Here is a 14364-nt window from a genome sequence, read left to right on the forward strand (position 1 = left end):
CATATTACATGAGACAGGCAACCTAGTTCAGATTTTCAAACAGTTGTTTTAGTCATGGTAGCATGCAATTAAATAAAGCACGGCTTCTTCTTTATTAGTATTTTCCACCTCCTCTAATTTGAGGACATTCAGGATAAGTATCACCCAATGGCACTCAAAGGAAACAGGAACTAAACTATTTCATTGGCAGAACAGTGAAAAGATTACTATTTGTTTTCAGAGCACTAGAGTCTTTGTACTTTGAGACCTTGGGATTCATTTAGCTGATGGTCTAAATCCAACATTAGTCCTATCTAGAGTAGATCTACCAAAATGAATGGGACTTGAAATGAGTAGGACTAGTTAATCACTACTGACTTAGCAATTTCAGTAGATCTACTCTGGACTTATCTTTATGATTCTGCAATTAAAAACTGAATGTCTACATGAAGCTCAATATTCTCAACCTGCAACTAACATTTGATCCTGTCCCCATCTGCGTGTGTATGTGAGAGGAAAAACTAACACACACAAAGTCAAATTATTGTAAATAAAAAGAGAACCTGCAATAAATCATTGCAGGAGGGACTGCTCCCATTCTGTGTTTCAGACAACCAGCAGACTCTTCACTAGAATAATCCATTCTGGTTTCTCTAATATTCAGAAACAGGACATTGTCTGTGAACACTCAGTGCCCACTCAACATGCTCTCTCCTCAATAGATTCTTTCGTGTTTCCCCTTAGTTTTACAGGAGTGTTTCTTCTACAAATTTGGAGACACTCCCAGTATGACCATCCCTCTCTCCTCACGTGGACAGTTTTTTGTATACGTACAGGAATCCATTCTCAAACACTGAATTTGCTATTTTTGTACAGATGTCATAACTCAGTGAATGTTTGTGTAGGTTAGACAAAACCACACATATTTACAAATATTTCTCATATTAGAAAATATCCAAAGGGTTGTGCAGTTTCCGGTCATGAACACAAACCAGGGAAACACAGACCTAATATAATTTACTTAGCTGTGCTTCAAAGTAAAATAAGAAACCATCTTCAAAATTCAAGAGAAGCTGCCTCAAAAACTTGTTGTGCAACAAAGCACAGACATAAAGCTGGTGTTCAAAGGGAAAGCAAAGAACCTGTATGAATTCTGCAAGTCCTTAGATTTGTTTAAACATTATTTCACACCGCCTTTTGAGATTTTTACTGGTATCTCAGAATACCTTAAAATGTATTCTGAAGAATGTAAGCAATTACCTCGAACAGGGCTACTCTTAAAACTGATTCTTAACTAGACTATGCTGATGCTAAATAGTATATAAGTAAAGATTACTGTCTTTACACAAAACCTATAAAGCACACATGCTGCAGTTTGGTGCCTGGGATGTTCATGTCCTAAAGCCTAAGGTTTTATGAATAAGGAAAATAACTTTACCAACATGACAGAATAAAACAACCCTAACTTATATGTGCTATGGTATTAAGTTTATTCAACCTTAGAGAATTATTTCTTCTTAATCATAGATACAATGAATAGTCCCTGTCTTGTATATGAATAAACCTTTTGCAATCAGGCTTTCCAAATGATACTGGGAAAAGAAAAATACAATTCCATGCCAAACACTTTTTGACTAGCCACTGTTAGACTGCTAAGTGGACCAAAGAAAATTAGCAGCTTTAATATTATCCAGTTTCACATTTTAAAGAAATAGATGAAGCAATTCTGCTTCTACTTTCAGGAAGAATCCAGCTGTATTTTTTTAACCTAGTACTTCAAAAAACAATCAATACAGCATTTTGTGTAGAACATGTAGTGGTATGCTAGCAAAAGCAGTGCAGTAATGCAACAAACAGGCTTTTACTGTTAAAGTGAGATGGGTCAGAACCCATTGATACAAACAATCTACAACTGCCTAAAATAATTTTGAACAGGCACATACAATCCTCATTATGTGTTTAAGAAGGGCAGTGGGTCAGATAGCTGAAAATTGAAGACATCTCAAATCACAAGTAAAGAGAGAGGAAAGTTATAGTTTCCAAAAGACACTGAATCATGTTCATGAGACTGGAGACTTTGATGGAGACACACAAAACTATGTGTAGACTGGAGTACCTCAATGAAAGCATGAACTATGAGAAGCTGTTTCACCATCTCATTATAGTGAAATGAGCAGACCTACTTGGATGCCTATGCTACACCCAAGAAAAAGGAATATTACAATTAGAGACAAAGTGGATTTACAAGTATATATGCTGTAATTTAAAGTTTATATAAAGACAAGCAGATATTTACCAACATTAATATTATTCTTACACAGGAATGCAACAGTTATATGTTTCCTTATGGACATTTTATAGCTGGAAAATTAGATTTAATTTAATCAAGAATAACTCATAAAGAATCCACAGATGCTTCAATTAAAATTGATGAGAGGTATATTCAAATCAAATACATTCTCAATATAATACAATATTATTTTTTGTACACATTCTGCATTTTTATTGTAAGGGAGATGGCGTATTACATGGAACTTAACCTTGCATCTTGACAAATGAAGTAAAATTACAGATAGCAAACTGTTGTGTTCTATGACCATTTATAGTAATGTGCTCAACAGAAGCTGAATATAACTAGTGCTAGAGACATAGAAGACTTGAACTGTCCTATCTCATAACAAAAGTATTTTTACTCACATAGATAACCGTACACATCAGACTCCTACATAATAATTGAGTTCAAAGAAGGAGAAAATTGGTTTCAATCAAGTAAACATTTAAATGTTTAAACTTTAAGCAGATGTTTAGAATATCAGTCATTTTTGAAATCTAAGGGTGCTTTTTTAACTTTTTTAGTACGGACCCTTTATTGAAGAAAAACATACTACAATTTTTACTGTCAGAGACAAAGCTTAAATGTTTAGAATGATTGTTAAGCATCATGTCCCACTTCTGTTTTAAACTAAACTGTAACATACGTACAGCAGATACAGAAGTGGCTTGATCCAATCAGACTCAAATCTAATTCTAATACATTTTATATACTATATATTAATTTTAAAAATCCATTTCATTCAAACTTAATGTAATTAAATAATTTGACTTTGCAAATTCCCTGGAAAACTGTACAACCTTTCTCCAGATTTGTGATCTAATAATGGCATGGAATTTTAAATAATATCTTAAAGGGATGAAAACAAAGTATTTAAGGAATACCTTGCCCCTCCTTACCACTACAAATCAACTTATTATTTGACTAAACTGTATATTACTGAAGAATTATAATGTGAGATTGTAATACTTGTTGCTCAATGAATACTTATGGGAAGAAAATTCTACTTAACAGATACATTTTCTAGCTATCAAGATCGATGTAATTTGCCATAATACAACATTTCAAGGAAGCCTAAAGATAGATATGAATGAAAATATAATTAGAAGGAATGAAAGAAGACACAGGAGAATCGATTTTAAGTAGCATTTAAAATTGCTAAAATGTTAGGTACTGATTCATACCATTAGTCCTCTTCTATTGACTGTACATTATAAGAGAGCATTGATCTCTCAAACTATCAGTATGTGCATATCTTCTCAAGAATATAATTTTTTTAAGAGTTAAGCATTGCAAAAGTTAAACATTATTGTCTAAGAAATACACTTTTTATATGTTCTTCAACGGGACAGCATTAGAGAATTACATCTCATGGATATCAACACATGTACATATACAAACAAGGGCCAAACATTATTATAGCATACATATATACTGTATATGACATTCATATTTCAAAATACATGGATTAGATGGGAAAAATATTTTAAAAATAAGAGTATATTATTATTTGTGCACCAAAATCGCTGTAATTAATTCATGGTATTTAAAGCTGCAGATATAGGCCTTCATGTACAAGGAGACAAGAAAGTTTTTACTTACCCGTCTACGGCAGAAAGGAAGGCCTTGGGCAATGATACTGATGCTAAATATCTTCATCACAGTTTGATGAGGCAAAGGCTCTTTTGTACTTGGAAGATCAACAGGAACCAAACCATGACTTATGGGCACTTTCCCTGGCTTTGACATTGTACAATTCTCACTAGGTCCAAAGTTATTTGCAACAAAAGAGCATTACCAAAAACTCTTATCAAATTAGAATCTTGTTTAATCAAGGACTTTAAAATAGATTCAGTTTCCCAGGGCCTGCTTTGCCTTTGTCTCAATCTTCTCAATCTCTCCTACAAGTGTCTTGACCCGTCTGCTGCTTAGTGAAGTGCAAGCTATCCCAGCATAGACTGGAATTATAAATGACTATGCCGACAGACTGTCCCTGCCAATCAAACAGCTATTGGCCCACCCATGCAGTATCACTAACATATACACTGTTTAAATAGGTGGCATTAAAACAAAATAAAGTAAAATGCTTAGAACTAAAATAGCCAAGCTTTAAAACCAAAGTCAAAATTTAAGTGATGGTTTTGACTAGATATTTAAAAGTGGGAGACAGATATTCTATCCATTGAGTTTCAACAGTTTATGTATATTCATGTAAAGCATGAAGAAACTGAACCTTCTGATATTTGAAACAAGGTACAGTATTACGAAATATTTCTATGTAGCTGTAGATGCATAGAGCCTTTGACCCCATCTCCCACCTGTAAAACAGTGGCAGCCATTTGGAACAACAACTGCTGGGTGAAGAAGTGATTCTTGTTTTAGGGAGACCCCATTGAATAACTTAAGACCTAATTATTTTAATAGATTTAATCAAACTACAGCTAAATCTAGACCCAATCCTTACGTCACTCACAAGAATAGTATTCAGATGAGAGCATAGTAAAATGAAAACCTCTCTAATTTCTTGGAGCATAATAAAAGTTGACCAATCCCAGTCAAACAGACCCAAAACATGTAACGGGTTCAACTTCCAAGTAAAAACTTTAATGAAACAATAAAATATCAAGCTATTGACAGGAAATCACCTCCTCCCATACAAACAGCATACTAACAGCAATTGCACATGGTAATATACACTTAATATGATTACATCACAAAACATTCCAGGTGGAGTATAACAAGCTTTTTTTCCCTTGAGGTGCTGAAATAATTGTATTTTAATGTCTCATAACATTGACACAATTGCATGACACTGGCTATGATTCAGCAGATCAGTCATTATCATCTGATAAGGTAACACTAATTACATAAATTACACAACATTATATAAAATGTGAATAAAAGGTTTATAAAGGGAACAAATTATACAGGTGGTGCCATTATATATAAGCTATTAAGGCAGTTCCACAAACAGAACTAAATTTAGATAGAAATCACTTTCCTGGGTGTTTACACTACCAGTGCACAGGTTTGAAATGGCCTCTACCCACAGTTTCATCTGGATGCAGCCAGGATTAAGAGGCAAAAAAGAGAACAGTACAAATAAAAGAGGAAATTTAACACAACAAATGAGAGGTTCATAATATAAGAAACTTTTTACAAGAAATGACAAAAAACACATGTCAAATCTGATCAGAAATTATCCTGTGTTGTATATTTCTGCGTTTTAATATCTACATTAAATATTGTTTTCTGCACTTTTGAAAATACAATGTGTGCATTTCTGTTATTTTCTACTCCTTTTGCTACTTTATCTGAACTGTTTTTTAACTGCTCCTAAAAATGTGGTAATCCCCTCTCATGTTTTGCAATGTCACTGCTTTCAAAGGGTTAACTCATTTCCAGACTGTAATGATTAAATATGCATAACAGTTTGACAGGGACACTGGTATCACAAGTGTGCACAGTATTTCTACATCTGAGTTTTTCAGCAGACACAGTTTGACACAGCTGTACATGGCAGGTCACTACCATGGCAAACCATTAAGTATTAACTGTCCTACACTATGCAGGGAGTTGTGGCACAATAATTCATTGAGCCCCGTGAAGCCCCTCACATGACTATGTGAACAGCTTAAATTTACAATAAGTATTTTTACGCCCCCAAATTATCACAGTTAAAGTAGTTGTATGTCTCCTTATCCTCAATTATGCTGAAACTGTTATGGCAAAAAAGGATGCCAAAAAGATTCTAACAGGAACTGGTTTTATAGCACAGCTCTATTTCCTGCTATACAGAGGGGTTGTTAAAAACTTGAATTAAAAATTACATATTCTAGTATGCTTTAGATGTGGGAAAAATGAGCTAGTAAAAACTGTTGTTTCCCACCCATGATGTGCACAGGAAGAAAAGCAAGCTGTACCCCACTTGGGAAGGTGAATGGAGTGAGACTACTACAAACCATGGGACATGAGAGGACAGAAGTTATGGGCAAACTTTGGGAAATCACAGAAATAAAAGCAAGAGAAAACTGTCTAAAGAACAGAGTTTGACAGTCCACTTTCCATTGTATGCTTGTGTAAGGATGCTTATAGTTCCTTGACTTTGAAAAGGATTTTATCATGCCTATAAGGACAGTAGTGTGATGCTTGTACTTACAGCTAGTAGAAAAGGGCACTTTCCATTTCACACTTACAGCAACCCTTGAGATCATTTACAGGTTGGGAGGAGAAGTGGGGGAAACAGTGGCTTTTAAAGTTTACTCTTTTTAAACAATTGTTTCAGTTTACTGTGAAAAGAAGACATGAAATACAAAACAATGAGGCAGCCAATGTGCTGAGTAGTACCAAGAACACATGCAACACACCTGTGCATGCCCACACTTGGGAACAGAAAGGTTCAGAATAATATGGCTTTTTAAAAATTCATAGAACTTCTATTATTCATATATGTAGATAAATCCAGACTCATGCACTCCAGTAATAGATACCAATATGTTACAGAAATGAACAATATATTAAGTGAATACATTCCATATACAAAAAGGTAGTTAGTAAAAGTATTTTCTCTAAACCATAATTTCTCATTTATCTCCTTCATGTTATTAAAATTAACATTTCAAGAACATTTGTCTGCACTCCTACATTAAATATTTCATAAAGTATTTCAGATATGTAACACAAACCCAGCTGCATCATCTTGCTATCTTCAAACATTCTAGAAATGTCAGTCCAGTCCTTACAGACTATAACATGATTTATCTGATGATTAAGTTTAACTCTTTGGTTGTCTGAGGATAGTACCAGCTGTTAAAAGAACTATTACAGCTGCTCTTAAAGAATATGGTTTGGGATTGAGTAGTTACTGTATTTTAACCAAAAAGGTGCACTGTATTTTAACCAAAAAGGTGCACTAAGGACAACAAAGAAAACAGATCTTGTTAGAATTCCCACATGAAAACAAAAAGTTATTTGTGCATTATTTTAATAAGCACTACTTTGCAGTCATAATTCATTTTGTCATCCATTACTTTGTTGACAAGCAGAATTCAAGATACTGACTTGTCCAAGGCCACTTCCTCCATTAATCTACTGCTTAGTTGCAACACAGATCAAAATCAAAGTACAACATCCATTGACCAGAAGAATGAGTATTTCATATTTTACCTGTTAAAATACCATATTTAAAATCTTTATGCACCTCTGAAACATAAAGCCACAACTTAAAATACCAGTATATATTTATAGATAACACCAAAATGTTGTTAACACACAGGACCAAATATTTAAAGTATCTGGTTTTGCTTCTATATTGTCCCCTACCAAAAACACTTTTTCTGAAATATCTTACAAAGGAGTGGTTTGGACCCCTCTTCAAACCATCTTTCATTTTGTGAAAAACAGTATACTTGGTGGATAACATGTTTGGTACCTAAACGTATGTTCATATATGTGCCACAAGCAAGGACATCACTATGTATTAAACAAATTTTAAAATCTAGTTCACCTACTTCATAACAATTGTTTTTAATTAACCTCAAGAATACAAATGGCATATAATAAATTTTCAGTACATACACATATAATGTGGCAAATGGAAAACAATCCAATTTTACATATTCACACAGTAGTGGCAATTTAAGCTCAATAATCCTGTTCAGCTGGCATACGGCATACTGCAAAAAGTATGGGTTCATTAATAAAGCTCAAGATATGTGAAGTGAAGAATGCTTGTCAAAAAGGGAAGGGGGGCAGGTAGTCTTAGGCATGCTAAAACCCCTAATCTGCCTAGTATGTTTTTGCATAGTGAAATGTTCTGGATAGGTCTACGGAACATCTTTCTGTAAATAGAACTAATCAAGGTTTAACAATTCATGCAACAAAGATTCAATATATGGTGCCACAGGTCTAAGTAGTCTCTGCATGACCCTGATCCAGTTGCACTGTAGTGTCCCCAAACACCAACTATAGCCAAATTGGGATCTCATTCATTAGTTTTCCAGTTTTCCTACGACTAGCAATGTTTATATAGAAGATTCTAGCTTTTAAAAAAATGATTACATTTTAATAGAGTCAAAGATTACTCAGACCTCATTGCGTCATACAGTAAGTCAGCCAGGAATTATTCTCCCAATCTTGCCTCAGGGAGAAACAGAAAATACCTGTCCTCCAGAAATCATAGGTGATATCCCAAAACAGTTTGAGAATAAGCTCACTCCTGGACCCAGAAGTCATCCACTCTAAAGACTCACAAAAAGGGGAGACATCACATCCTGAAGCCACAATAAAAACCACCACTCTGTCACTGTGAAAAATACTGAACTCTCTGTTGAAAGAGAGGCCCCCAAATCAGACTATTCTGCCTAAGGAAACAACCAGTTTTTAAGGTCGGATTCCCACATAGCATGCAGAGGTTCACAGGGACAAATCATCAGTGTTAATGAATCTGTTCAGGTGCAACAAAGGGAAACCCATGGATTACAGGAAGATGTAAAATGACTGTCCCTTTATAAGCCTACACATGTAGACAGCAGCTACTGTATTGTAGTGTGCAATATAATGTCTGTAAGGTTGCAGTCTGTCGCTACAGTACTCTGTTGCTCACCTTTCTGCAGAAAAATTTTAGGGCATATGGAATGCCCTAAAATGTCCTTATTTCTTTGAGGCCTGCTCCCCATTTCACACAACCCCTCTATTTGTCATGGTGGAGCCTTGTTGATTAAATCTCTTCTTGAGCACAGTAAAACTTGTATAACTCACTTACTTTAAAGCAGAAGTGAACAAACTGCAAACAAAGTGCAGCTTTCCTGACTCTATGCCGGTATTTGAAAACTGATGTAATAATTTTGCAACTAAAGATATATTTTAAACTGTGTGAAACAATTTGAAAATGACATTTATGTATTTTAATTATCCAAATAAGTCTTCAGTTTCTCTACATACTTCCTGGATAGAGCCTTCTTGGATGATTTCCTGTCTGCTTAATTGGAAAATGTCTGTAACTTTTCCCTCAATGTCTTGGTGGTTAGGACTGCTTGTGCAGCAAAGAATCACAGAGCTGTAATTCCCTGAAGTTACTGCTGCTGCTTGGCAGTGCCCTAGCAAAGTAACTTTCAGCACTGAAAATTTCTAAAAGACATTCAGAAATACATTTGGGAATTGCTGAATGAGTTTTATTTCATAAATTAAAAATCATTTTTGTTGTCAGGGAAGTTAAAATCTTTTTTAATTCATCTATTTAAGTATGCCTAATGTAATTAATTACAGTGGTGCCTTGCACTGCGACGATAATTCATTCCGCAAAAATTGCTGCAGAACGAAAACGTCGCTATGCGATATTAAAAAGCCCATAGAAACGCACTGAAACCGCTTCAATGCGTTCCTATGGGCTTAAAACTCACTGTTCAGTGAAGATCCTCCATAGTGTGGCCATTTTCGCTGCCTCTTAAGCGAGGAATCCATCCCTAAACACAGCGGGCGGCCATTTTGTTTACCCAGTGGCCATTTTGAAACTGCCAATCAGCTGTTTTAAAATAGTCGCTTTGCGATGCTCAGTTCCCGAAGCAGGGAACCGAGCATCGCAAAGGGAAATTCCCCCATAGGGAACATCGCAAAGCGATCGCTTTTGCAATTGCAAAAAATGCGTCGCAAAGCGATTTCATTGCTAAATGGAGCGATCACTATGGGAGGCACCACTGTAATTAATTCAATATATTTGGAATAAGATTTTAATTGTGATTTTATTTTTTAAAGCTTAAAAGATTTAAAAATAAACATTTTAAATTATACTGAGGTGCAAAATTCTATCCTGTATTAAAAACAAAAAATAAATATACAAATCAGTCTTTCTGGCCACACCCATTCAGGCTACCTTGGGCTGCTAGCTCATCTGAAAAATGGCCCTCAGCTGCACCAAAGTTGCCTACATCTGTTCCAAAGGCTTCATTTTAGCCTCCAGATTGTTAAAAGGAATAGGCGGTAGTACTGGACTCCCAACAGTCTAATGAAACAGATCACTGCATCTGGGCAGCTTCCAACAGTCCTGTACTGAACATTTGAGCAATTGGATGCCCAGTTTTCTGTGGGAGGTGTGGAATTATTAGGATTTATGTTTTTGGCTCCCAGATCCTGTTGAGTCATTGGGATCACCCAGGTAAGCAAGAAAGCATATAGAAGACCTTCCAGCCATCATGTCGTGAGCATATAAATGCCTCAGACATTAGTTTTCTGTAAGGACTTGGCTCTCTATTATGTATTATCTGTGGTCACAAGGAGAAATCAACATCCAGAGTCCTAAAGTGCTTCATCAGATTAGGCACCAAACCAAATTCTATGCTGGAAACTATTCTGACTCCTGCAGTGAAAACAGGAATATTCTGAGTTTGAGGGAAAGCAACATTATCCTTAAAACATCATCATGCTGTCTCCAGGTACAGTCCCACTTGCCTTTACATATGATTTTGCTAATATAATGTCTGCTATTATCAGAACATAGTGCTCATCAATAAAGACCTGCAATGTCAGAAGGGCCCAGTTTGAAAGCTTTTGGCTTGATACAATAGGCTTCCACCTGTAATATCAAGATGTTGTCCAGAATTCTTAAATTCATTCCTAGTAACAAGTACTGTTGGCCAGTTATTAGAAGTCCACATATAATGTGCATTATTTGTAAAAATCAATAAAGAATATAAAAGCAGAAATAGTTTAAAGTAGTTCTAATTATTCCAAAAGCCTATGGAAAACAGACGATTACTTCCACCAGTTACTGAGAATAAAACAAGCTTGGGTTTAAATTAAAAATACAAAAGTTGTATTATTTACTCAGTTATTACACATATATATATTTCAACATACACACCATCTTTATATGTTTTCAAACAACAAATATACTTTGTAAAAAGCAATTATAACATAAACCAACCTTCTTCTTAAGGTCTAACCAAGCTTGATATTATCTACATTTCTGAAGTCAGTAATAACCTCCTCTGGGTGATGATCCATATGCAAACAGTACAATTGTGAGGGTTCGCTGTTAATGTCAGTGTCCTTTTCAAATAAACCCAGAGACAGTTTTTGAACAAATTCTGAGTCTTTGTTTATTAATTCAGACAACGGTAACATCTCTTTAACTGAAGCAGGTTGTAACTTCTCTTGCAAGACCAACGGGTTTTGCAAGGGTGTCCACATATTAGTTTCAAATGGGTTTAACAATTTAAACTCCCAAGGTCCAGCTGACATCCATTCTGTCTCTGGGACCTCACCTTCCACGTCATCAGTCATCAATAATGGAAGGGTTTCCTCATCTCCCTCATATCCCCACTTTGCGGTTCCCTCACCTTCACAGGTACCCCACGGTCCCGGAAGCCCCTCATCCTCCGCATCTCTTCGACTCTCCATGCTCGGCATTCCTCCGCCTCTCTCGCTACCACTTCTCTTTCTTCCCTCAGACGGAATCTTCACTCCCGCACTTCTGATTCACCTCAGAAGGAGGGACGCTGGGGTAACCCACGGCGGCGTCTGTAATCAGCCTCTTCCCGTGGCACTTTCACCTTCTCCCATTTTCCGTCCACGGGTCCTGCAACCAAATCAATTCCCATCCCCCCCCCGGGATGTTGTCCTGGCCCACATTTATATCCCCCGCTCCCACCTCCACCAAGGACCGCCCTCTCTCCTCTTTTCCAACCAAAACCTGTTAAGTTTGTGTTGACACATTTAACCCCCGCGGGTCTGCTTCTAACTCCCGAGTGTCTATACATTGGTGAGACATTCAATTTCTTTATATTCATTTCTAGCTCCCGAGTAAAGTTGAAGCCTGGGTCACCATCCTACCTCTCTCTCTATATATATAGGTAGGATGGTGACCCAGGCTTCAACTTTTAGGCAACCTGTCTCAAATCTTACTCTGGCATTTGACAAACATATATGGACCTGTAAGATAGTTCTTAAGGATTTAGATTAGACTCTTTCCTGTTGTGCAAAGTGGGAGTTAGGTGGCCCCAGGAATGAACCATATAACACCTGGGCTAAAGTCTTGACTTTATAAAGTTTGAGAGCTGCTGGAACAAAGAACCCTCCTTGATAGCAATGGAATTTTGCTATGGTATTGGCAGATTTTTCTCCTTGATCTACCACATACTTACTGTGTTGAAACCCAGAGCCAGAGGCCTGGAGAACTACCTCAAGATATTTGAAGCTTTTGACTTGCTCGATGTGGTGGCTATTAGTCCTCCAGGACCAAATCTTTTGTCTGAGCCCAAAGGCAACTATCTTGATTTTCTGGTAGTTGATTGTTAAGGACTTGTCTTCACAGTATGAGGAGAGCTTCCCAAGGGCCCTCCTCAATCCAACAGGGGTTCTGGAGAGAATCACTGTATCATCAGCATATGGTACCATTCTGTTATGAAGTCTGGGAGGGTGGAGATCAGAGGTATTAAATCAGCTGGGGATACATATGCAAACAGGCATGTTATGGGTTTTTACTGTCAGTGTGGTGACAGCTCATGGTGGAGATGATCAAGATACATGTGGTCAGGCTGATCAGCGAAATTGGATTAGGAAAACCAAATACTAATTTATCTGCCAAGTTAACTTGCTCGTTATGCATTCTTCACCTCTCATCAAAAAACATATTTGCCAGCTTGACTTTTGAATTTGAAATCGATAGACCAGGCAACCTTCCAAAAGAAAGTGGTTTGAGGGTTAAATTCAATAACTGTCCCAACCAGAAGAGACCTACTAAAATCAATGGAACTGTAATGTTTCTAACAAATCCTATTCATTTCAATGGCTGTAACTAATAGTGAATTTAAGCCCAGATTCCATTTTTGTGGCAAAAGGAAAAATAATTAACATTTCCCATCTGAAGACCCATTTTTCATCCATTATTTTCACCATTTTAATAAGAGCTTAAAAATACTTAAATCAAGTTAAGGAAATACAGATGTTTGTACTCCAGAATAATTTGTGCTATCAGTTGAGGTAGCAAATATCTAAGTTAATAATCAAACCAGTGTACTGCACCTACAATGTAGACAACAGCAATGGAAAGAACAGACAGTATATTACAGAGAACATTACTTGTAAACTTGTTTATGCAAGTGTGTAAGCATAATGAAAATGTGCAAGGTACAAGATATCCAAGGAAGTCCCAATTTAATTTTTTATATTACTGATACTTTCAGTAGCTGTTACCGAGCACCATTTTTCAAAAAGAAACAAAATGCTACCTACCATGGGATCTTAAAGCACTCTTGTGATTTTAAAGTACTGTACACATACAAAATATTCAATTGAGAAAGCAAAGATCATTCTTCCATAACTATACCGCTAACCTGTGTAATGGCATTATTGTTATTTTGAATCGTTACAAAGTCATGTAAGAAAAACATTCAGATTCTTGCTCTCAGATGTAAGCAAAATGTATCCAAAAGTTCAAATACTGGGTTAACTATAAGGAAATCAAGTATGCCTAGAGATCAATCCATTGATTAAAGATAGTTTTGGGAAAACAGTTTATTTAAATTTGAACTATTATTCTATTCCTTTAATATATTTACAACATTGCTATCAAACAGTGAAAGGTATGAGGAACTGATCATACTTACTGACAGAACACTGATGTATGTATAAGAATGAATGATTGAGTGCTGTGAAAGTACCTTCAAAAATATTTGCCAAGAAAACCAGAAATAGCATACAACATAGTACTGAAGCATCTAACTGCACCCTCTAGTGCTCAAATAGCTAAACACGAAATTTTCATTAAAATGTGCAGATATCTATGGATAAGCAATACATTCGCCCTATTCAGGCACTCAGAAAAGAATCTCAATGGTGAGAAGAGGGAGAGTGCCAGCCCTACTCCTCTCTTCTTCACATGGAGATGAGAGTTTGAAGATGAAAGCCTCTGCTATACATGCAGGTGCTCCACACAACTGAAGACACTAAAACAAAACAAATCAAAACAAAACAAGGTTACTAATCACATTGAGAGCTTCCACATGTACCAGAGACTTTTCTCTTATTCTCCATAAGAATGCAGGGGAGTTGGGCTC

General features: G+C 36.2%; 1 protein-coding gene across 6 annotated transcripts in view; it reads right to left on the reverse strand.

Moving 5' to 3' along the window:
- The window catches only part of FBXW7 (F-box and WD repeat domain containing 7), a 192873-nt gene that overhangs the window by 105695 nt on the left and 72814 nt on the right, over positions 1-14364 (reverse strand). The window contains exon 1 of one of the 6 annotated variants that reach the window (XM_020781331.3): positions 3914-6782. The exons of 4 other annotated variants lie outside the window; for them this stretch is intronic. In XM_020781331.3, the coding sequence (XP_020636990.1) occupies positions 3914-4060 (147 nt within the window). In that variant the 5' untranslated portion in view covers positions 4061-6782. Of the gene's footprint in view, positions 1-3913; positions 6783-13445; positions 14254-14364 lie in introns of those variants that run through there. One more of the 6 variants, XM_073001557.2, reaches the window with a different exon arrangement.

This window comes from Pogona vitticeps, chromosome 5 (assembly GCF_051106095.1).
Source record: "Pogona vitticeps strain Pit_001003342236 chromosome 5, PviZW2.1, whole genome shotgun sequence".
NCBI lineage: Eukaryota > Metazoa > Chordata > Lepidosauria > Squamata > Agamidae > Pogona > Pogona vitticeps.